Source organism: Balaenoptera physalus (genome assembly GCF_965194825.1).
Source record: "Balaenoptera physalus genome assembly, chromosome: 9".
In the NCBI taxonomy this organism is placed as follows: Eukaryota; Metazoa; Chordata; class Mammalia; order Artiodactyla; family Balaenopteridae; genus Balaenoptera; species Balaenoptera physalus.
Genome location: NC_138888.1, coordinates 90140550 through 90166884, shown reverse-complemented (window position 1 = coordinate 90166884; position 26335 = coordinate 90140550). Strand labels below are relative to the sequence as shown.

The 26335-nt window shown below is 36.9% G+C and overlaps 1 protein-coding gene across 2 annotated transcripts in view; it reads right to left on the bottom strand.

The window, feature by feature from the left end:
• Nucleotides 1-26335, bottom strand: part of ME1 (malic enzyme 1) — a 183677-nt gene that overhangs the window by 84969 nt on the left and 72373 nt on the right. For both annotated transcript variants that reach the window (XM_082474214.1, XM_082474215.1), the window contains exon 6: nt 10916-11019. In XM_082474214.1, coding sequence (XP_082330340.1) covers nt 10916-11019 — 104 coding nt within the window. The remainder of the gene's footprint in view (nt 1-10915; nt 11020-26335) is intronic.

Sequence of the window (26335 nt, the reverse complement as noted above, 5' to 3'; positions counted from 1 at the left end):
CAACCTGTGCTCAGAATGATTAAGTCTTTTTTCCATTTGAATTTCTACAGTCCCTATCTCACCATATTGGCTAATGATAAATTTAACAGCTGCTTATTTTGTTTCCTATTCACAAATGTGGCAGTCTTCACGTGTACTGCAGGATGTGGTATTATTTTGACTGAAGATGTGAAAAATAAATGAGTCACCATCTGTGGATACCACAAAGAAAAACAGTCTGAAGAATTAATCACTACATCATGGTTAAATCAGAATTGTGGCATGCTATGGTAATTCTGGCTTGCTTTATAATTTGTGAAATAAAAGTAACAGTCAAGTGGTGGAAAACTGAGTTAGCCAGAATGTAATCATCTTGGCAATATGAATGATTATTTTGTTCTTATGTCTTGATTAGGGCAAATTTTACACAAATTTTGTTACAGCTTTATATAATAGAACTTTGAAATGTATCAGCTCAAAAAGTATCTACTACCAGCTTACATTAAATGTAGTTATTATTTTATGTAACATACCAACTTCAGCACTTATTTTTAGTCCCTCAAGAAATAGTCTATTCGTGAGGCCTGAGAAAATCAGGTATTCATCACTCACAACATCTTTACGGCTCTCCTTCCACGTGAAAATGATGCGAGTAACTCATCAAAAGTAAGGCATGTTTAAAATTTAATTTTCCAGTAACAGAAAAGATTTGTGTCAATTCACTCATATTCTCTTGTGTGGCCTCCCTTTGAGTGTAGTTCAATTCAGTTCAACATGTATTTATTGTATATCTGTTCTGTGCCAGGCATTGATATAGGAACTTGCTCATAAAAGGAACAAACTAGATCCCTGTCCTTGGGGAACATACATTCTAATGGGTGAGACACACAATAAGCAAAAAATGTAATAAATGAATCATATACAATGATATCATCTGTGTAAATAATATAAAGTTGTATCATAAGAAAAAGTCGAGCAAAGCAAGTGTATCAGGAGAGCCAGGGGTGGTGAGAAGGTGGGGCTGTTTCAGTATCATCTGGGGGAATCAGGATAAGCCTCAGAAGAAGGTAAGATTTCAACAAATACCGAAAAACCAAGTTAACCAAGTAGATTTCAGGGTAGAGGAGGGAGCATATTTCAGAGAAAGGGAAGAGCAAGAGCAAACTGGGAATATACCCTGAGAGTCCAATGACAGGGAAGGCAGGGCACAGAGTGGCAGAGGAAGCCAGGGAGGTCAGGATGGGCCATCACAGGGGCTCTGGCTTCTACTAACTGAAATGTTCTGACCATCAGCAATAACATTAGGTCCAGATACGACACTAACTGCAAATTAGATTCCACATTTCCTAGAGAACAAAAAAGTCCCTTTAATTTCTGACCTTACCCCAACCAACTTTCTGACTTTGCTTCCTTAATTCCCCTTTTCCTTTCAGCATCTTTAATTTCCAATAATAAAATTATATCTCTCTCGTTCAAATACGGTTACACTATTTCCCCATCAAACCCAGCCATACAGATAGTTTCTAAAAATAAAAACGAAACTGCTTTCATATGTGCATACCTGCTTTATCTTTGTTTATAAATACATATAAACTAAGGAGGGCAGGAAAGAAGGTCATAACAAAGGACCTTATTTTGACCCAAAAGGCATCGCTACTGGTAGTGGGTTTTTGCTTTTGTTTTTAGATTAATCTATGAGTACAACTAAGGAAATCTACAGTGAGTCTCCTTTTTTAATGTTGCCAATGAGCAGATATATTCATTCATTTTTCCTAATTTATTACATATGGTAATATAGACGGAAAACAACAAGAAACACAAGCTTTTAAGAAATTGGGCTTCACTTAGCTAAATGTGAGTCAGGAGAATAGGCAAAGAAGAAAAAGAGGAAGCATGGTATACAAATTGTCAAACCAGAATGATTATCTTTAATAAATAAAATAATTTAGCTTTAATAAACTCAGAGTAAAATATTAAGGGATTCCTCTATATAGATCTCAATGTTTGCTGATTCAAAGAGAAAAAGAGAGGTAATAATGGATACAATAGGAATTTATTAAAATACTTTTCTTCTTTAGAGAAAATTTAAAATCTAAAACATAAATGTCTCTCTGTAATTAAAATTCAAACCTTTAGTTTACTACAGGCAGAGCCACTTTATTTGGAAAAGTGTATGATTCTCTAGTTTATGTTAGGAAATCACCTTTCCTTCGGCTATGTGCCACAGTAGTTTCATCATGACGGTTAGCTTCAACGTTTAAGTAATGCTTCCAACGGGAGTTATTTTATTCTCACTATGTAGTACGGTATAACGTGGGACAGTGAGAAATAAAGTAACCTCTTGATAATAAAGCTCTTTTTCTGACAAAACTCACACTCAAGTAAGGAAAATAGGGCACAGTAAAGTAATACATACACAAGACTCATACAAACAGAATAAAATCAGTGTAAAAAATGTACACCCATATTAAAGGAAGGCTGGAATTAATACAATTAGAATTAATGATTAGAATAAACTAGGATTAGGAAAGAAAAGCATCTGAAAGAAAAGAGTTGTAAACTATGTTGAGAAAGAGATGATACATTTCACTTGTTCCTCCAAGTCAAATTGGCTCCTCCAAGGCTGGGCTGGAATGCGGGCAAAGATGCAAAACTAACATTAAAATACTGAAGTATATATCCACCTTAAATCTTTTAGGGAATATAAATGTATTTATATTCACACACACACACACACAATGCATACCTATAGATTTTTAATACTTACATAACCTATCTTTTTCATTCACTTGAAAAAAAAAGTAGAGAGAAAGTTATAAACAGAAATAGCTGGCATTCCAAGAAAAATATGGCTATAGTTAAAGTGTGAATCTGATCTTTCTTTGGATGGAAAAATGGGAAAAAAATCTAGTCATAAATTAGATTTGAGTCATGTTCCTTAGTAACATGGTTGCTGATTTTTCTCATATTGACAGACATTCTTTCCACTTGATTTTTTTTTTCAAATGGTTTACGTCACCTTTGGACCACAAGGAAGAAGAGCAGTGGTGTCCCATAGAGTCATATGTTTTTATTAAATTTCTTATGAAAACCAAAGTAAATTATGCTGCCCAAAGTGACAGGTGGAATCCAAAGGGACTCACAGATTTATAGATAAAATCATCTAAGCTATAAATATACCCATTCATTTAAAAAAAGGATCAGGCATAAAAGGCAATGATTGGAATACGTGGAAGAAGGCAGCCATGAAATTAATTGCAGCAGAAATGGCAGAAAGAAGAACAACAGGACAATGAAAAGGCCCCTTTCCTACGGGGCAGCCAAAGATTTAACGTAAAATGGTGGAGAAATTATTGAACTGCAGCCCGGTGTAAGGATGAAGAGCACATTAACTTCCATATCTGATGACATCTTTAGAAAGAGAGGATATTATAATAATAATAAAAATTTATTTAGTAAATCTGGTCATGATAATCAGGGGCTATATATCTTATACCTTTGAAATCTGATATGTGACCTTTGAGAACTTTGACCAAATTAATAACTTCTCTAAATAGTCGGGTCTGTCTCAGGCACATAGTCAAGGCTTTAGTTCAATGCTGAATCAGTAAAGAAAGCGTCGTTTTATGAAAACACCATTACCACACCTTGTGGCAAATGGTAGATGGAATGGCTTCAAACTAAGATTATTTCTCTTAAGTGTTCTGTGACACAGCATAATAAAATTTGTGATGGTAGCCAAGGTTGAGGTCTAAATGTAATAATCATCCTTGTTGCCATTCTTAGTGCTTCCAAGGGATTTTTAATTTTAATCATTTAAAGAGGAAAAGGAAAAAAGATTAAGTACAGTCATTGCTGAATAGTTTCTATTACTTTCACTGAAAAATTTAATACTAGCTTTTTAAAGCTCACTTGAGGTACTGCCTGTTTTCTCATTTAGTTAATAACTATCAACGAAATTCTGATATAAAGAATTTTAGACAGCAAAGCTGAAGCTGTCACTACTTTTCTTATTAACTTTCAGAGGCAACTGATTCTGGAAAACAAAGGCTACTACAAGAAGTACAAGCACAAAAACAAATGAATATTTAAGGAGTGCCTACAAGTAGTGATTTTAATATATACTTGGCAGTATGTAAGGATTATAAGAGCTTTAATGTTTCCTGAAATTAAATCACATGAAAAGAAGGAATTATTTAAAATACCAAAGTTCTGCCATTCATATCTATCATTTTAAGCTATATAAACAAAACAAATCAAATTCAATCATTCAGCTGACAAATATTTACTGAGTACTTATCACATGCTGGATAATATTTTAGAAACCAGGAATATGGTAGCGAAGGAAAGAGTAAACTCCCGCTCTCATGAAATTTACAGTATAAGGATGTAGGCAGAACATAAATAAATATAAATATGTCAGATACTGATAAATGCAGAGAAGAAGAAAAATGAGTTGGGGGTAAAATTGTAAATAAGTTGCTCAAGGAAGACCTCATTGAGAAAGAGATATTTGAGGAAATTGTATTTTATTTTATTTTATTATTATATTTTTTGCAAAGCCATGGGATCTTAGTTCCCCGACCACGGATCAAACCCAGGCCCCAGCAGTGAAAGCGCCGAGTTCTAACCACTGGACTGCCAGGGAACTCCCTTGAGGAATTTTAAATATCTCTTTAAAGGAGGAGAGAGCTAGCCACGTGGAAAACTAGGCAAGGTGAGGGTGGGAGGATTCCAAGGAGAAGAAACGACAAGCCTTGGGGCACTAGCATGCCTGGCTTTCATTAGAAAAACAGCAAACAAGGAATCAGACGGCTCAGGGCCTTTTTTGCTATGGCAAGGACTTATCTTTATTCTGCATGAAATGATAAGCCCTTGCAGGGTTTTGAGCAGAGAAATTACCTAACGTACAGTCATTTTAGCTTCTGTGTTGAGAACAGACTAAGGGGCAACAAGGGAGGAAGCAGTCAAACTAGTCAGGAGACTGTTACCAACAATCAGGGAGAAGACGTTCAGATAAGGGAAGTAATAATACAGACAATGAGAAACGGCTAGCTTCTGGATACATGTTGAGGTGAAAGCTAACAAGTTTTGCAAGTAGCACGGTACAGAGTGATAACTCCAGTGATTTTCATCTCAGGAACGGGAAGAATGGGCTGCCGTTCACTGAGTGGGAAGTGCTGCAGCAGGAGCGGGGCGGGGCGGGTGGGAGGTCAGGAGTCCAGTTCCCGCTCTGCTCCGTATGCTCTGTCTAGCGCAGATCTACATCAAGGAGGAAGCAGACTATGAGCCTGGAGCTCAGAGGAGAGGTACAGACTCCAAACACAGATTTTGGAGTCACAGATATAAAGATGAATGACCAGACGAGGTCACCAAGGGGGTGGGGATAAACAGTAACGAGGAAAGCTCCAAGCCCTGGAGTACGGTAAAGTATAGAGGTCAAGGGAATGAAAAGAAAGAAGCCAAGGGAAGCGTGAAGGAGCAACCAGTGAGGTAGAAGGAAAGCGAGGAAGGTGTGCTATTCTGGAAGCAGAGGGAAGAAAATCAGGTAATAAAAATGTTCAGTGAACATATCTGGGCATAGAAATTATTTCTTATTCAGGATTATTTTCTTCACCTATATTCTCAGATGTAGAATTACTAGGACCAACGGATAAAATCGTTGAAAAGGCAAATACTAGGGAAACAGACCTGTGGTACTCCACTGGAGCTGCTACTTAGTATCCAGGCTAATCAATCAATACTTTCTGAATTCAGTTTTCCACTGTTAATGAATTTACCTAACTATAATCAAAGAGCTCATATGAATTTTCAACAAAAGTACCATGACTAACATGTATCATGACTTTGACAACGGACTTCATAGAAGAGGTAACTGGTATCTATAACACTCATCTGATTTATATAAATTAAGTCACTTACTATTATTCTCAGTCCAATTTCCTGTTTCTTTCATTGCATTCACTATAAATTTCATTCTTTCATTTGCTTATTTGCTTATTTTCTTGTCTATTATCTGTCTCTTCTAGTAGAGAAGCTATGTGAAAGGCAGGGATTATTTCTGTCCAATTCAGCCCCATATCCCCAGTACCAAGCACAGTGCCTGGCTTTCAACAAATGAATGAATGAATCAAAACAATGAGAAAGAAAAAATAGATTGACATGACATTCTTACTGGAGAGATCTAGCTTCTGTTAGGGCACAGTTGCCTGGGGCAACTCAATGGTTTGCTCCAATGGCCAATGTTTCCAAAGCAAAAATATTATGCAGAGGCTAGCATTTGTCTATCATCTGACTTATAACAGAATTATCAGAAATATGGTCCATCCTACGGATTCTAGCACCTGCCTTTATTACAAACCGTAAAACTTTTTTTCTGCTCAGTTTTCGTCTTAATCTAAATATCACTGTGTTATGGCTCTCAGATCCCCCACTGTTGCCCCAGGGGTTGCCTCAGCTACAGAGGGCGCTACACCATAGGCCATGCTCTTTCTCAGGGTGACATACCTCCAATGACTAACTGATGTAGGAATAGAAAGGCTTGGCTATCTCAGCCCAACTGGGGACAATTCTGAAAAGCCACTGTAGTTCCCGAGTTCCCCATGGGGCCAGAGGAAGGTGTCTTGTGCTGCATCCCAGATCAGTTTTTCCCTGTGCCCATTTCTGCTCCCTGTGTACCCCTTCCACAGGGGTTGATCTCTAGGGCACTTCTTATAAACCTCTGAATAGTAAAGGTCATTTCAACATATGTTTCCCAGGTAACCCAATGTGTGACAGATGGTACCAGGAGTGGTCTGAGAAAGCAGGTGATAAGATGGGGCTCTGGAGCTAGATCACTAGCCGCCTGGCTGGCAGTGAGGAGCCCAACCCCAGTGGAACACAGAGAAGCCCTGGCACAAGGTGGATGTCCAGCTGTTAAAGCTCTCACCAGGGGTAGGCTGGGATGGTATACCAGCAGAAGGGGAACAGTTTAGCTGCAATGACGTTTGAGAAACATAGGAGAAATAAAAACTATAAGGACAATGGAAAAAGAATATAAAAAGCTAAGGGCAATATACGTATAACTGATTTACTTTGCTGTACACCTGAAACTAACACAACATTGTAAATCAACTATACTCCAATAAAATTTTTTTTTTTAAAAGAATGCATTTGCAAATTTGAAGGAAAAAAAAAAAGCTAAGGGCAAGTAACCACCAACATGAAAGCCAGAGGAACTCTCTGGTAGATACAAAAATGCTCTCAGATCTTGCAGCTTTGGGGCAAAGAAAGGTAATGACCAGGAACAGGGATTAATCGTCAGAGTAGTCAGAAACTCCCTAACTTCCAGGCACGGAAGATGTGCTAAGTCAGGATCCTGACTGGAAAAGAACAGGATCCTGCCACATGGGATGAGATGTCTCGTTTGATGTCTCCCGAAATCCTCAATTCCCAGATTCCCCAGAACTTTCTGAACCCACAAAAGTGGCCTGCCCCTTCTTTTTTGGGGGATGATGTAGGTAGAGGCTTCTCTCCCATAAGACAACCTGGGCCTCTGTAACCCCCCATCTGTCCACCCTCACCTCCTCTCCAGAAACTTTGGCCTATATAACTAGGGTTATATCACAATATAACCCACCTGGGACATAAGAGGCCTGATAAAGGAAAAAGAAAGAGGCTATTTGAGAAAGGAACTGCAAGATCTAGCAAGTTTACATTAGCAAGGAGAGTACATCTAAGATTAAATTCTGAGGGTGTTTAATCAAAGGGGCTGGAATTTAAGATGAGATAAGGGAGGGAGAGTTTATTGATTTGAGGGCACTGTGCTGAGATGCAAGATTTACAACCAGCAAGAATCTCAGGAGACGGTACAAACTGGCTACTAGGATGGTTCCTAAAAACAGGGGCAAAGTAATAGCTCATGTAATGCTGAAATGCTAAGAATGCTGGGGCAGATGGCAGAAGAGGGGAGTTCAGGCTCAGAGAGTGCATTCTGGGGTGCACATGCTACATAAGGCCAGGACCCCATTGGATGGTGATGTACCCTGGGAAGGCCCAGAAAACGCACCACTTACCAAAGCCATGAGGAATGTACTAGTGAGAAGACATCTACATTACTAGGTTCTGCGTGGTGGCTCTCTTCTGAAGGTCAGAAGTGACAGAGGAAAGGTTTTTATGGAACCAGGCTCATTAATAGCAATGGGGATAATAGGACCAGGTGAGGACCAGAAGCCACCAGAAGCCAGGTAGGTACAGTTATCCTGAGAGTGGCAAGGTTGGTGTGCAGGGGGTGCTGACCCACAGTTATTGACCTAATTCATAGAGTATGACATCCCTAGAGACAAAATAAGAAGCTAATGAGGCTACTGTTCAATAGGTACATTCAAAAGAAATCAAAGACGGATGACCACAAAGCTGAGGGTAGCTGCCCCAATGAAGTCCCAATCACATGCTCAGTTTCCAAACCTTCGCTAATTTTTGGACTCACTGATGGAAGAAGAAGCCTAGTCTCCAGAAGGGAGGAACTTGCAACACCATGGCAAGAATACAAGATAATAATTCCCCCAATGCTTCCCCAAACGGACCTATAGCCCTTTATTCAAGCCACTGTGCACTGGGGACAGGGAATACCCAAACATTTTGAGGGCACAGAGCTGACAGTGATACCAGGAGACCTGAAGCATCAATATGCTGTCCCTCCATGTTAGAAGCGTATGGAGGCCCGTAATTAACGGTGCCCTGGCCAAGGTCTAGTTCATACTGGATCCATTGGGACCACAGACCCAGGCAGTGGTGATTTCCACAATCCCCAAATATAGAACCAGGATAGACATATACTTGGCGACTGCCACAACACCCATATCAAATCTTTGGCCTATGAGGTAAGATATATAATTGCAGAGAAAGCCAAGAGGAAGAAGTTGTAACTGCCCCATCCCAACCCTGACAAGATAGTAAATTATAAAACCAACATAATGTTGCTTGGGGAGTGGGGAATGGAAATTAGTTTTCCTTAAGGGTCTAAATAGCATGCAGGGGTGGTCCCAAGGCTGTTGGCCGGTCGAAGTTGCAGCTCAACTTCTCTTTTATCCACTTCTTTTTCTGTCCCCTCCCCCTCCAAAGAGGTTGATTCCAAGCACACTCCTTAATAACTCCATCTCAGAACCAGATTCCTGGCTAAGCCAACTTGTAACAGGCATTTTCCACCTTGAATGTAAGTTATATTTCCTTTTTAAATAATCTTGGGCTTATCTTCAGGACTACTGCCCAATTTAATTTGGTAGTACTAGGTTTCATTTCTAGAAAACTTTCCCCAAAGTAGTGTCCTGCCAGGAAGTGTCTTTGAAAAGTCTGTGGGATTTTTCTCTGGGAAGAGCCCAGAAGTATAATTCCTGATTTACAGGTGGTCTCTGCATTTTAAATTATTGTTGACTCTTGTCAAACCCCATTTCCTTATTACAGATCCTAGGTAACCTCTCAATTCAACATTAAAAAAAAAAACAAAACAGCTTTTCTGATTCTAGATTGACACAGCTTATTCAAAATTAGCTTTTCATCTGGAAAGCTTTTCATTGATTATGGAAATATTCTCTTTTTATTTCAACAGCATATAAGTATATAGGCCATACACACTAAGTTCATAACTTGTTTTAACAGCTTCTATGTAAGTATATTTAAGTTACCTATATAAAGATAGATTTTATTTACACAAACAGACAATAAAAACAAATACGTTGAGAATTTCCTTTTCTTTTATATAGCCTTGCAGTATTCTCTATACAATCTCTTGATTAATGTTGCTACCTACAAAATTACACATAATTTCAAAAACTTACATAAATTTTACAGGGTAAGGAATTTAAAATTAAACATGAAAAACTACTATCAATTAACTGTACCATGAAATCTTGAACTTGAAGTGTAGAGTTTCTCAACTACTTCTATGAGTAAGTGTAGTTTATTATAAGTTTAAGTTAGTAAATAATAACAATAAATAAATCAGGCATGGGTCTTTAAAAAGTAGTCCATACTAACTGGCAAATATACTCTGCACAAAATCTTGGGTAATAAGAGATTCAAAATATTCTAAATACTGTGCAAGCTGATGAAAGCATTTTCTGCTGTTGAATTCAACTTCTTAAAATTAAACCTTATAATTAAAAAAAAAACGAGAAGTATGTCTATAGTTACAGTTGATTCTAGTGATGAGTTCATTTCTATGAAAAACCAAAGCAACCTATATGTTTTTAAATAGTACATGGTTTCTGTGGCTATACAGAAACAAATGCGATGACTGTTAGTGCGACAAAATTCTCTCAGAACATATTACTAAATTATGGCAGAAGTCTCTACCTTGAAGGAAAAAAACTGGAAAATTTTACAGTAGCCCTGGGTCCACAATTAAATGCTACCTAGACCAGGTGAAATATTGTACTGCATCTTAACCAAAAACAGTCGATTTAATCAGAGATTCATGGATCTTGCTCCATTCTGGACCCTGTGGATTGTACTAACTCATGCTCACTTCTTCCTCTGCTTCTCCTACCACAAGAGTCAGATTCACCCACAAAGATGATGGAAGACCAGATTTTATCATCAGCCAGAAACAAAGTACAGACTGCCAATAATCATGAAAAGGCTTGCTCAGGTAATTTAGTCACTAGCCACTGCCTCATTCACCATAATCATGCCTCCCAAACAACAGAATCTGAAGATTCTTGTAAGAAAAAAGTATCTTCAGGGATAGAAACAGAGACAACTTTTGGGGGGGGTAGACACATGAGATTATCATTTGGCCAGCAATAGTTATGAGGAGATATATATATTTCATTCAAATCACTTCTAGTTATTAAACATACTGTACCATACTTGGATATTTTTATAGTTTATTATGTTAGGTTATCTTTAAGTTTTTGAAATTTAACTTAAAAATAGATAAAATAAAGATTATACGTACTTGGAAGAAACTGCCTCCATGAATTCGTCCAAAAAATCGTCATATTCAGGACCTCTCACTCTTCTCTGCCGTAGTCCAATGTACAATGGATCTTTAAGTAACTCCTATTTGTAAAAAAAGTTACCATAAGTATAGAAATAACTAAAGGCAAGTCATTTACTCTTTCTGAGTGAATCTCAGTTTTCTCATCTCTACAAAAAGGATAGAAATGGAAATAAAATCTAGCTATACTGATTCAGAATTAACCTACAGAGTTATTATTTAGTATTATATATAATATAGCTACAGTGCTTATAAATAAGAATATGAAATATAATTACTAAACATTTAAAACATTCTCATGTTTTTATTGTTATTCTTATGTCTTATTCTAGAGGAGAGAAAAGGTATTAAAATCTCTCAGTTGTGTAAAATTCAAAAGGCAAAGTTCATCACAAAGAAAAATATATTGAGTTTTGAAGTATCATATTAGCTTAGGAAATGGAAAGATAGCAATTCCTTTCTTAGATTTTTTTCTAAAACTGATATACATATATATATATATATATATATATATATATCAGGCAACACTACTCTGTTTAAGCTTTAGAATAGGTAATTTTTTAATGAAATCAGTTTTTAATTGAGGTATAATTTATATACAGTAATATGCACCCATTTATAACAAAAGCTCCCAGTAAACTAGGAATAGAAAGGAAATTCCTCAACCTAATAAAGGGCATCTGTGAAAAACCCACAACTAACAACATATTTAACAGTGAAAGACTGAATGCTATTCCCCTAAAATTGGAAACAAGACAAGGATATCTAGTCTCATCACTTCTGTTCAACACTATACATACTAGAGATCCTAGCCATTAAAATAAGGCAAGAAAAAGAAAAAAACAGGAATAAGGATTGGAAAGGAAGAAGTAAACTGTTTCTATTTGTACACACATGACCATGTACATGGGAAATGCTAAGGAATCTATCAAAAAATTCACTAGAAATAATACATGAATTTAACATGATTGTAGGATATAAGGTCAATTTACACAAATCAAATGTATATCTATATACTAGCAATGAGTAGTTGAAAATGAAATAAAATACACAACTCCACTTACAATAGCATTCCAGAACATAAAATTCATAGGGAAAATTTAACAAAACATGTGGAAAGCCTATATACTGGAAACCACAAAATATTGCCGAAAGAAATTACAAAGACAAACTTTTTACAGCCTGGGGGAAAATGGCAATCTGTTTGACATAATAGTGAAACAATTGACAACACTGCCACCTTCAGTAACCTAGAATAGAGAAAAATGTACCTAACGAACTTGTGAATCTGACTAAGAAGATTTCCAGGCAGAATGCTGAATGCATAAACTGGCTGTGTGCTAAGGTTAAAATGGACATGAACTAGAGAAGGAAATGTTCAGCTTGTGAGCAAAATTTAAACAGAATATAGAGGACACAAGACTTGCCTGCAAAAGATTTCCAAAGTAAAATAAGGCCTGTGGTCAAAGATCAAATTAAGTGTGTGGTTGTAATAACTCTTTTGAAAGCTTCTGAAAGATTTAAAGTGGAGCCTAGGAGACCATCGTGCCTAGTTCAGTGGAACTGGTACCACAGCACTCTGATATGTCAACCAATAATAGGGAGAAGGCCTATTTTGAAAAGAATTGTGAGTAGGGCCTTTATCTAATGTAGTAGACTATAATCTGATACACAGAAAGCCGAAAAGAAATTTTTAAAGGTACTGTACTACTTGGATTAATTGACACAGAGACACTTCAAAACAAAAATAGTTCATTGGATCCTCCACTTTCCACAGGCAGGAAGCAGACTGAGAGAGCCATTCTGATGCAATGGGGCCATTTCTTATGGAAAAGGAAGACTATCTCAGAGGACAGAGCCAAGAGCCCAGACAGAAGAACCAAAAGCCTAGGAGAACAATGAACTACAGAACCACTCTGAAGAAAAAGAACTGGGCTTATTCAAAGAACATTCCCTGCCCCTCAAGTAGGTGGCCTGGCAACATATGTCCATTGGGAATTCAGAATTGCTATGAACCACTTAGAGCCATATGACTCCTATTCCTGCCATTCTGAAAGGGAGTGTTGACTGAGGTCGTTCTGTCCCTGCCTCAACACTGTATGCTTGGTATGTGGGAACATATAGGAGGAGCCACACCAAGGAGCAAAACACGAGGATCTTCATTTGCATCGAGACCTGATTTAGATGACAGGATCCTGAACTGTGGGCCTGCTGTTTTTCCTGGGATGACATTTTTGGAAACCTAGGATGGAGATGAGCATATTTTACATGTGGAATGTGAACAATGTGTGAGGGGTGAGAATCTCTATGGAGAAAGGCTAAGCTGTCCCAAGCATCCCAGCCTCCCTAGCCATCCCAGGGAATCAAGAACATTAATAAAACAGCAATTATTCTAAGTCACTAGGTTTGGAGGTGGTTTATAGATAAATGATATGGTTTTGCAGGTGTGGTTATGTTGTCAAGAAGGTTAAACCATTTGAATCACCTGAGTTGGAATTTGCTTACAGACAACAGAAACTGTAGCCCAGTTCACATGTCTTGTCCTAGTGTAATTACTAATCGTATCCTCTTTCATTGTGAAAGTGCCTTGGTTTGGCCAATACATTATGTGGTCGTCCCACTTATAATGTACTGCACAACAATGAGTTAAGGCTTTCTGGCTAGCTGGAAGTTAACATATCAAATCATATACATGTATTTCACAGGAAATGTAAAATCTAAAACCGAGTACTGTTGTAAAGCCCAGCTGTTCCTTGAGGCCTAAAAACTTTAAACAATCTACTGGCAGGCTTCTGAACAGCTGATGTTAAAGTGCCAATGAGCTACTAATGGCTGCCAGAATTAAATACTTTCTCCATGTCTGGGATATAGCTGGACTTCTAAAACGTGAATTAGAAAAAGAACACAATTGAGAAAAGATGTTACATGTTTCCCCTTCTCTTTTCTCTCATTCTTTCCCATGATAGTAATTAAAGTATATCATAAAGAAGTCTGCTACAGTGAAGAGTCAATTAGGAAGATTTATGAACAAGATAAAGCTTTTGAATTAAATCAGGAAGTTATAAAATTCTTCCAGTCATAATGTCTCTGTCAAAAATTAGTGTTTTTTAAAAATGTCATGATAATTAAAGCTTTAATAATGAGTGCATTCTTGGAAATCTGGCTGACAAAAAAATAACATCTACAAAAAGCAATTTAACAAGATTACCCAGTTGTGATAATGGCACCACAGACCAAGTAGCCTGGCACAGAAGTGACATTAATTCATTGGATTAAAAACTTCTCACAGCCAAGAGTAAACACTTAATAGATCTTTGTTGGAAAATAAATGAAAGACTTGGTATTAAGCAAACACTTTAAAAAGATTAGACCTTCTTTAACAAGAGGTGTCACATGCAATGCATTTGTTGTCACTGAAGACTTACAAAGACTTAGAAGCATGTGAGAAGGAAAAAACCTAGGCTTTGAAAGAGAGTAAAGGACAAAAGCATATGGAAACATAAGAGAGTTTCAAAAAGGAGATAAGGAGGGTATATATTGGTAAAATTAATTATCATACTTCTTAGCACTGTCTCAACTCTGGAACCTTGGGAATTTTTATTTGAAGTTAATAGTAATCACTATCAACTTTTACCTTGTTCACATCTCTCATTTCTATCATTCCAGTCTAAAGTTTCTGAGAAATAAAAAATATTTTCTCAATATTCTAAAGTTTTTAAAAATCATTACAAAAAGCAGTATTTCCTATCAGAAAATTTGACAGTGCTGAAATGTAAAATCAAAAACAAAGAAAACCAATAAGCTCTACCCATTCAGAACTACCCCACCACTAGCACCTTGATGCATATTCTTCTAGGTCCTTTTCTTTACATCTATGCATGTATAATATTATCTGTCCAAATTGGGGACAATATCATAGACTGTTTTATATATAACCCCTTTTCACATAGGAATATATTGTGGAAAGTTTTCACATCACTCACTAGACGAACATTTTTAAAATTTGTGATCTGTATTGGAACTCTGCCCTTCTAGAGAGGATGAACAAATTAACAATCCCCCACCCCCCAGTGACATATAATAAATATGTTTATTTTGTTGCAACCAAAGGAACAGTATTATCTTTCCACACATATATGTGTGTGTGTGTGTGTGTGTGTATATCTGAAGTATACATGTAAAATATATAATAAATAAAATATACAGTAAAGTAAAAAATATATAAATATATTTAAATATAATGTTATCAAATAGTATTCATTTATATTTCTTTTCTAATATCATTAAACATTTTTCATGAGTTTACTGACCATTTTCATTTCTTCATTTTTAAATTATCTGTGACCATGTGTCCTTAGGCAATTTGTATATTTCACATTTAACATTTTCTCATTGAATTGAAACTGTTCTTTGAATACTAAGAACATTTTAAATCTTTAGCTGCCATAAATGTTATGAATATTTCCCATTTCAGCATTTATTTTTAAATTATATTTATAATATACAGATAATAATACTCTATGCTGCTATTTACTCATTATTTTCAAATGAAAAACCAAATTCTGTAAAGAAATAATGTAAACTTTTTGCTGTTTTGCTGGTTCATGTCATCAATAAGATTAAGCAATCTAATTGCCAATGCTCAGCCAAGAGTCTCAAGCAATACTTAAAATGTCAGCATGCATATGAGCTGGCATGAATGTTAACAAGCAGTAGAAATAAATCATTAAAATTTGACTGTGGTTCAGTAAGTCTGGAGTGGAGCCCAGGATTCTGCATTTTTAACACATGCCCCCAGTAATTCTGAACTGGTTTCATTCATGGAACGTATATTGAGAACCACTCGTTTCAATCTTAAATTATTAAATTAAAATAAAATTCTACTTCCCTGAAAGTTCCTGTCTCAGGTAAATTTTTTTCTATTTTCATTTATATAATGGGTATTTTATATCACAAACTTCAAGGAGTTCCTGAGACTTACAGCACATATAAAACCAAGCTGTAGACCCCATTCTCTTTCCCAAGGCACTGGTGTTGTGCCTCAGAAAACAGAGGAATAAATCCTTGATATAATCCTAATTTAGAGAGGGTGAGGTAAGAGGAGACGATGAAAAACTAAGCATGTGACAATACACACCAAGCTGGGAACTGAGAGATTATCTTCTCTCCTCTGACTTTACTATACAATATAACGATTAGTACTCATTCAAATGCAGGATCACTTGACTGAAATGGCAAGCAATCCCCATAATATGAAAGGACAAAGATAAAAAGTGCGGGGGGTTGAGGGAGAAATGCTTACAACCCAGCTGGGACCATGTGGCAGGCAGAATAATGACATGCTCCTCCCCGCAAACCTATAAATACATTACCTTTTGTGGCATAAGGAACTTTGCAGATGTGATTAAAGGTGAGTCCTTAAAAGCAAAAAACCTTTTCTGGCTGTAGTCAGAGAAAGAGATGGGATGACAGAAACAGGGTCAGAGAGACACTACATTGCTGGCTTTGAAAATAGATAAAGGGGACCATGAACCAAGGACTGGAGGCATTTCTCTAGAAGCTGGAAAAGACAAGGGCGTGGAACTCAGCCCTGCTGACATCTTTTATGATTTTAGCCTGTTGAGACTTGTGTCAGGCTTGTGACCTATAGAACTATAAGGTAATATATTTGTGCTATTTTAAGTCACTAAGTTTGTAGTAATTTGTCATGGTAGCAATAGAAACCTAGTACCAGTCACATTCTAGTGCCAACAATGACTTCTGTACAAGTGCTGAAAGATACATGGCAGGTTCATAAGACAGAAAAATCTATCAGGTTTTTCTTTTGTTCGGTTACTCCCCAACACAGCTGCTTCATGCCAAACATGAAGAGCACTTTCTAGAACAAAAGGGGGAACCTCCTCAATGGGAAGAGGCTTCAACTTTGTGACTTTAAGTTCCAATAAGGATTCCAGATCTAGATACACTGTACACATGAACTGAAGGCCAGACTAAACATAAAACTAGAATCAGAAAAGCTGAGACCCAGAGCAACAGTTTAATAAACAGAGACTGACTATGTAGAGACAATATTCTCCCACTCATACTGCCCATGCCCTCTTGAAGACTGACCATGTGTTACGGGCTCAGTTGTGCCCCTCCAAAATTCATATGTTCAAGTCCTAATCCCTGTACTTCAGAATATGACTGTATTTGCAGACAGGGTCTTTAAAAAGGTAATTAAATTAAATGGGGTCACTAGGGTGGGCCCTAATCCAACATAACTGGTGCTATTCTATGAAAAAATTAGGACACAGATGCACAGAGACAAAATACCACTGAAGGAAGACAAGCCAAGGAGAGAGACCTTAGAAGAAACTGACTCTGTTGATACCTTGATCATGGACTTCTAGCCTTCAGAACTGTGAAAAAATAAATTTCTATTGGCTAAGCCACCCAGTTTATGGTACTGTTACAGCAGCCCAAGCAAACACACACCATGTGATACATGCAGCAGTTTTTAAGACTGGAGGGGGCAAAAGGAACATTTACTCACATCTTTAGTAAAATATCAAGCTTCGATATTGGTCACTTACTTAAGAAAAGGTATATGATAAACATAACTTCTATGAAAAGATTTGGCAACAACAGAAAAAAAATAAAGTATGGACTGCTCTTAAGAGACAAAGACAATTTACTTCAGATAAAAGATAACTTTTATATAGCAACTGCTTCACAAGTAATTAAAGAAAACGTGGACTATGAAATAATAGATGAAAGGTAAGATAAAAACACAAACATCCTACCTAAATAAATGTTTTGCATTATTAACTTAAAGAATAAGAGTATTTTTTAGGCAAGCACTTCTGTGGCTCAGTTCCAGTGTCTTTGTTCTTTAAACTTCTTTTAGTTGTAAGCTGCAGAGATTGAAGAAGGCAGGCAAGTGTGATTTAACAGCAAGTGAGGACTGTCTTATCAATCAGCTGCTAATTCCTTTTCTACTTTCATTACTACTCAATATAGGTATTTATGATAAAAGAGGAAAACAGGGCTTCCCTGGTGGCGCAGTGGTTGAGAATCTGCCTGCCAATGCAGGGGACACGGGTTCAAGCCCTGGTCTGGGAAGATCCCACATGCCACGGAGCAACTAGGCCCGTGAGCCACAATTACTGAGCCTGCGCGTCTGGAGCCCATGCTCCGCAACAAGAGAGGCCGCGATAGTGAAAGGCCCGCGCACCGCAATGAAGAGTGGCCCCCACTTGCCACAACTACAGAAAGCCCTCGCACAGAAACGAAGACCCAACACAGCCATAAATAAATAAATAAATAAATAAAATTAAAAAAAAAAAAAAGAGGAAAACATTTGTAATTTATAAAAAAGGGATCTAGCCTTCATGAAGCTTTGCTACTAAGTTATTCTGGCTAAGAAACTAACTGTTGTTAGCAATTGCTTTTGTATTTTTATTATGAAGTGTTAAAACTGGACAGAGATTCACAAAAGGGATGAGATTAAAAATTATGACTACAGGATATTTTGACTACAAGCACATGTGAAAGTGGAATACAGAGTGGCAACATAGAAACTACATTACATGTCACACAAACCCATCATTCTGTCATATTTCAGTGAATTAAGTTTTCTTTTTGTCTTCTCAGTACAGTAGCAGTGCAAGCATAAAGAGAATAAAATGTCGAGAGGTGGCCAAGATGGGGGAGTAGGAAGACCCTAAACTTACCTCCTCCCACAGACACAACAAAATGACAGCTCCTTACAGAACAAGCATCTAAGAGAAAGGCCTGAAGACTAACCAAAAAGATTTTCCACAAGTAAAGACATAAAGAAGAAATCACAATGAGATGGGTGGGAGGCAGAGATGACATAGAGTCAGGACCCACACTCTTAGGTCAGCCACCCACAAACAGGAGGGATGTCACAATCAGAGGTTCTCCCCAAGGAGCGAGGGGTCTGAGCCTACGTCAGACTCCCCAGCCCAGGAGTCCTGCACTGGGAAGATGAGCCCCCAGAATATCTGGCTTTGAAAACCAGTGGGGCTTCTCTTTGGGAGAGCTGGAGGACTGTAGGAAACAGAGACTTGGCTCCTAAAAAGCATAAGCAAAATCTCACACACTCCAATTTCCAGCACAGAGGCAGCGGCCTGGGTCCAACACGCTTGCTGATCTTAGAGAGCCACCTAAAGATGCAGGAAGCAACTGGAACTACCCTCGGGGAAAGAAGTAGTGGCAACAGCCATTTTGAGGAGCTCATTCTACCATGATAAAACTGGCTCTAGCAAAGCACCATTCTGAAATCTTCCCTCTAGCCTATTAGCACCAGGGTCCAGGCCCCATACTCCAGCAGGCCAGCATCGGTCCCAGGCTCCCCAGCTGCACAAAGAGCCATGCAGGGACCCAGCCTCACTCACCAGCAGACTGGCAGCAGTCCTGCGCCACCCTGGGTCACGCAGCCAAACACACAGGAAGCCTACCCTCCCACCTAGTTGGCCCACAGCCACCTCAGGAGGCACAGCCTCACAGTCAACCAAGGAGGAAACCAGCCTTGCCTACCAGCATGCCCACAGTAGTTGGTCCTGCCAAAACAGAAGGATGCACACAGCCCACACAGGGTGTACCCCTAGAACATCTGGCTCTGGAGAGTGCTACTGGGCCCCACAGGACATCTACATAAGGCCACTTCTCCAACACTGGGAAACATAACCAGTCTACCTACCACATAGAAAAAAACCCCAAAGAATTAGGCAAAACAAGGAAACAGAAGAATTTATTCCAAATGAAAGAATAAGCCATAACCTCAAAAAAAGAACTAACTAAAATGGAGATAAGCAATATAGCCAATAAATAGTTCAAGGTGATGATCATAAATATGCTCACCAAATTTGGTAGAAAAATGGATGAATACAGTGAGAATTTCAACAGAGTTAGAGAATATAAAAATATAGAGAAGAACCAAACAGAGTTGAAGAATACAATAACTGAAATAAAAATACACTAAAGGAATCAACAGCAGATTACATGATAAAGAGCAATGGATTGGCGAACTGGAAGAGAGAGTAGTGGAAATTAACCAAGATGAACAGAAAAAAGAAAAAAGAAAAAAGAATTGTAAAAAAATAAGGATAGATTAAGAGATCTCTGCAACAACATGAAGCATACTAACATTCACATTATAGAGGTCCCAAAAGAAGAGAGAGAAAGGGGCAGAGAATTTATTTGGAGAAATAATAGCTGAAAACTATCCTAACCTTGGGAAGAAAACAGACATCCAGGTCCAAGAAGCACAGAGAGTCCCAAAGGAGATGAACCCAAAGAGGTCCACACCAAGACACATTATAATTAAAATGGCAAAAATTAAAGATAAAGAGAGAATCCTAAAAGCAGCTAGAGAAAAGCAACTTGTTACGTACAAGGGAACTCCCATAAGACTATTAGCTGACTTTTCAGTAGAAACTCTATAGGTCAGAGGGAGTGGCACAATACGTTCAAAGTGTTGAAAGGAAAAACCCTGCAACCAAGAACACTCTACCCAGCAAGGTTACCATCCAGATTTGAAGGAGTGATAAAAAGTTTTACAGACAAGCACAAGATAAAAGAGTTCAGCACCACTAAACTGGCTATACAAAAAATGTTAAAGGGACTTCTCTAAGTGAAAAAGAAAAAGCCACAACTAGAAATATGGAAATTAGAAAAAGAAAAATCTCACTGGTAAAGGCAAACATACAGTAAAGGTAATGGACCAACTACTCATACAGCTAGTAGAAAGGTTAAAAGAAAAAAGTAGTAAAATCATCTATATCTAATATAAGTAGTTAAGGAATACACAAAATAAAAAGATGTAAAATATGACATCAGACATAAATGGTGGGGGAAGGGATGAGTAAAAATGTAGGGCTGTTAGAATGCATTCAAACTTAAGAGATCATCAACTTAAGACAGACACCTATATGTAAGGTTGCTATATATGAACCTCATATAACCACAAACAAAAAGCTATAATAGATACACACACAAAAAAGAGAAAGGAATCCAAACTTAACATTAAAGATACTCAACAAATCACAAGAGAAAAAAAAAGGAACTAGGAAAAACTATAAAAACAACCAAAAAGCACTGGCATTTAAAAATGCCAATAAGTACATACCTATCAACAATTACTGTCAAGGTAAATGAATTAAATGCTCCAATCAAAGACATAAAGTGGCTGAATAGATTAAAAAAAAAAAGAACCATATATATGCTGCCTAAAACAGACTCACTACAGATCAAAAGACAGACAGACTGTAAGGGATCGGATGAAAAAAGAATTCTATGAAAAAGCTTGGATAACAACGACTATATAAGACAAAATAGACTTAAAGACTATAACAAGACACAAAGCATATTACATAATGATAAAGGGATCAATCAAAGATGAATATATAACAATTAAAAATATATATGACCCAACATAGGGGCACTTAAATACATAAAGCAAGTATTAACAACATAAAGGGAGAAAGTGACAGTAATACAATAATGGTAAGGCACTTTAACACCCCACTTACATTAATGGACATATCATCTACCCAGAAAAACAAGAAGGAAACACTGGCCTTAAATGACACATTAGACCAGATGGACTTAATAGATTTATAAAACATTCCATCCAACACCAGCATAATACACATTCTTTTCAAGTGCACAGGGAACATTCTCAGGACAGATCACATGTTAGGCCACAAAACAAGCCTCAGTAAATTTTTAAAAACTGAAATCATATCAAGCATATTTTCTAACCACAATGCTATGAGACCAGGAATCAACTACAAGGAAAAAAAGAGCAAAAACCACAAACACGTGGAGGCTAAACAATATGCTACTAAACAACCAATGGATCACTGAAGAAATCAAACAGGAAACCAGAAAATACCTGGAGAAAAATGAAAATGAAAACACAATGATCCAAAACCTACGGGATGCAGAAAAGCAGTTCTCAGATGGAAGTTTATATTGATATAAGCTTCCCTCAGGAAACAAGAAAAATCTCAAACAAACAACCCAACCTTACACCCAAAGGAGCTAGAAAAGGACAAACAAAACTCAAAGTTAGGAGGAAAGAAATCATAAAGGTCAGAGCAGAAATAAATAAAATAGAAACTTAAAAAAGAAAGAAAAGAAGAGATCAATGAAACTAAGAACTGGTTCTTTGAAAAGATAAACAAAATTGATAAACCTTTAGCGAGACTCCTCAAGAAAAAAAAGGGAGAAGGCCCAAATCAATAAAATCAGAAATGAAAACGGAGAAATTACAACCAACACTGCAGAAATACAGAGGATCATAAGCGACTATGACAAACAAATAAAATGGACAACCTAGAAGAAATGAACAAATTCCTAGAAATGTGCAATCTCCCAAGACTAAACCAGGAAGAAGTAGAAAATGTAAACAGACCTATTACCAGTAATGAAATTGAATCAGTAATTTTAAAACTCCCACCAAGATCAAATGGCTTCAACAATGAATTCTACCAAACATTTAGAAAAGACTGAACACCATTCCTTCTCAAACTATTCCAAAAAACTACAGATTAAGGAACACCTCCAAACTCCATCTATAAGGCCAGCATCAGCCTGATACCAAAATCAGATGAAGACATCACAAAAAAGAAAATTACAGGCCAATGCCACTGATGAACACAGAAGCAAAAATCCTCAACAAAATGCTATCAAACCGAACCCAACAATACAGTAAAAGGATCATACACCATGATCAAGTGGGATTTATCCCAGGGATGCAAGGATTCTTCAATATTCACAAATCAATCAGTGTGATACATCACATTACCAAACTGAAGAATAAATATAATATAATTTAATATAATTTAATTTAATATAATATAATCATCTCAATAGATGCAGAAAAAGCTTTTGACAAAATTCAACACCTATTTATGATAAAAAACTCTCCAAAAATTGGCATACAGGGAACTTACCTCAACATAATAAAGGCCATATATGACAAACCCACAGCTAACATCATTCTCAGTGGTAAAAAGCTGAAAGCATTCCCTCTTAAGATCAGGAACAAGACAAGGATGTCTACTGTCGCCACTTTTATTCAACATAGTTTTGGAAGTCCTAGCCACGGCAATCAGAGAAGAAAAATAAATAAAAGGAATCCAAATTGGAAAAGAAGAAGTAAAATTGTCACTGTTTGCAGATGACATGATACTATACATAGAAAATCCTAAAGATGCTACCAGAAAATTACTAGAGCTCATCAATGAATTTGGTAAAGTTGCAGGATACAAAACTAATACACAGAAATCTCTTGCATTCCTATACACTAACAACAGAAGATCATAAAGAGAAATTAAGGAAACAATTCCATTTACCATCACATCAAAAAGAATAAAATACCTAGGAATAAACCTACCTAAGGAGGTAAAAGACCTGTACTCAGAAAGCTATCAGACACTGATGAAAGAAATTGAAGATGACACAAACAGATGGAAAGATATAACGTGTTCATGGATTGGAAGAATTAATATTGTTAAAATGACCATATTACCCAAGGCAGTGTATAGATTCAATGCAATCCCAAGGGCATTTTTCACAGAACTAGAATAAATAATTTTTAAAATTTGTATGGAAACACAAAAGACCTCAAATAGCCAACACAATCTTGAGAAAGAACAGAGCTGGAGGAATCAGGCTTCCTGACCTCAGATTATATTAAAAGCTACAATAATCAAAACAGTATGATACTGGCACAAAAACAGATGCATAAATCAATGGAACAGAACAGAGAGCTCAGAAATAAACCCACACACTTGTGGTCAATTAATCTATGACAAAGGAGGCAAGAATATGAAATGGAGAAAAAACAGTCTGCTCAATAAGTGGTGCTGGGAAAACTGAACAGCTACATGTACAAGAATGAAATTAGAACATTCTCTAATATCATACACAAAACTAAAATCAAAATGGATTCAAGGGCTTCCCTGGTGGCGCAGTCATTGAGAATCTGCCTGCCAATGCAGGGGACACGGGTTCGAGCCCTGGTCTGGGAAGATCCCACATGCCGCGGAGCAACTGGGCCTGTGAGCCACAACTACTGAGCCTGCGCGTCTGGAGCCTGTGCTCCGCAACGAGAGAGGCGGCGATAGTGAGAGGCCGGCGCACCATGATAAAGAGTGGCCTCCGCTTGCCACAACTAGAGAAAGCCCTCGCACAGAAACAAAGACCCAACACAGCCATAAATTAATTAATTAATTAATTTTAAAAAAAATGGATTCAAGACCTAAATATAACACCAGAAACCATAAAACTCCTAAAAGAAAATGTAGGTGGAACACTCTTTGACATAAATTATAGCAAGATTTTTTTGAGTTTGTCTCCTAAAGCAAACAAAGGCAAAAATAAACAAATGGGACCTAATTAAACTTAAAAGCTTTTGCTCAGGAAAGAAAACCATCAACAAAACAAAAAGACGACCTAATGAATGGAAGAAAATATTTGCAAATGATATAACCAATAAAAGGTTAATATCCAAAATATATACACAGCTCATATTAAAAAAACAACCCGATTAAAAAATGGGCAGAAGAAATGACTAGACCTTCTTCCAAAGAAGACATAGAGATGGACAACAGACACATGAAAAGATGCTTAACATCACTAACCACCAGAGAAATGCAAATTAAAGCCACAATGGGATATCACTTCACACCTGTCAGAATGGCTATCATCAAAAAGACCACAAACAACAAATGTTGGTGAGGATGTGGAAAAGAGGGAAGCCTCGTATACTTTTGGTGGGAGTGTAAATTGGTGCAGCCACTGTGGAAAACACTATGGAGGTTTCTCAAAAGACTAAAAACAAAACTACCAAATGACCCAGCAATTCCACTCCTGGGTATATATCTGAAGAAAACAAAAACACTAATTCGAAAAAATACATGCACCCCAATGTTCATAGCAGCATTATTTACAATTGCCAAGATATGGAAGCAACCTAAGTATCCACCAACAGATGAATGGATAAAGATGTGGCATATATATATATACAATGGAATACTACTCAGTCATAAGAAGAATGAACTTTTGCCTTTTATAACAACGTGGACGGACTTGGAGGGTATTATGCTAAGTGAAATAAGTTTGACAGAGAAAGACAAATACTGTATATCATTTATATGTGGAATCTCAAAAATAAAACAAACTAGTGAATATAAAAGAAACAGAATCATAGATATAGAGAACAAACTAGTGGTTATCAGTGAGGAGAGAGAAGGGGTGAGGGACAAGAGAGGGGTAGGAGCTTAAGAGTTCAAAACTACTTTGTATAAAATAAATAAGCTACAAGGACATATTGTACAATACAGCGACTATAGCGAATATTTTATAATAACTGTAAATGGGATATAACCTTTAAAAACTGTGAATTACTATGCTGTACACCTGAAGCTTATATAATATTGTAAATCAACTATACCTCAATTAAAACAAAAATTAAAAAGAAACCCTATGGTACCCAGCAAAACCATTTCTAAGGGGAAAGTTTATAGCTATACATGCCTACCTCAGGAAACAAGAAAAATCTCAAATAAACCATCTAACCTTACACATCAAGGAACTATAGAAAGAAGAAAGAACAAAACCCAAAGTTAGTAGAAGGAAAGAAATCATAAAGATCAGAGCAGAAATAAATGAAATTGAGACTAAAAAAAAATAGAAAAGACCAATGAAAATAAGGTCCTCTGTAAAGATAAACAAAATTAATAAACCTTTACCCAGACTCATTAAGAAAAAAAGAGGAAGGGCCCAAATATATAAAATCAGAAATGAAAGATGAGAAGTTACAACAGACACCATGGAAATACAAAGGATCATAAGAGATTACATGAACAATCACATGCCAATAAAATGGACAACCTATTAGAAATGGATAAATTCCTAGAAATTTACATCTCCCAAAAACTGAATCAGGAAGAAATATAAAATACAAAAAGACTTATTACAAGTAATGAAATTAAATCAATAATAATAATAATAAAAGTCCCAACAAACGAAAGTCCAGGACCATAAGCCTTCACAGGAAAATTCTATAAAACATTTAAAGAAGAGATAACACCTATCCATCTCAAACTATTCCAAAAAGTTGAAAAGAAAGGAATGCTTCCAAGCTCATTCTACAAGGCCACTATCACCCTGATATAAAAATCAGACAAGGATGTCACTCACAAAAAAAGAAAATTACAGGCCAATATCACTGACGAACATAGAAGCAAAAATCCTAAACTAAATATTAGCAAAACAAATTCAACAATACATTAAATGGATCAAACACCATGATCAAGTGGGATTTATCCCAGGAATGCAAGTATGGTTCAATATCTGCAA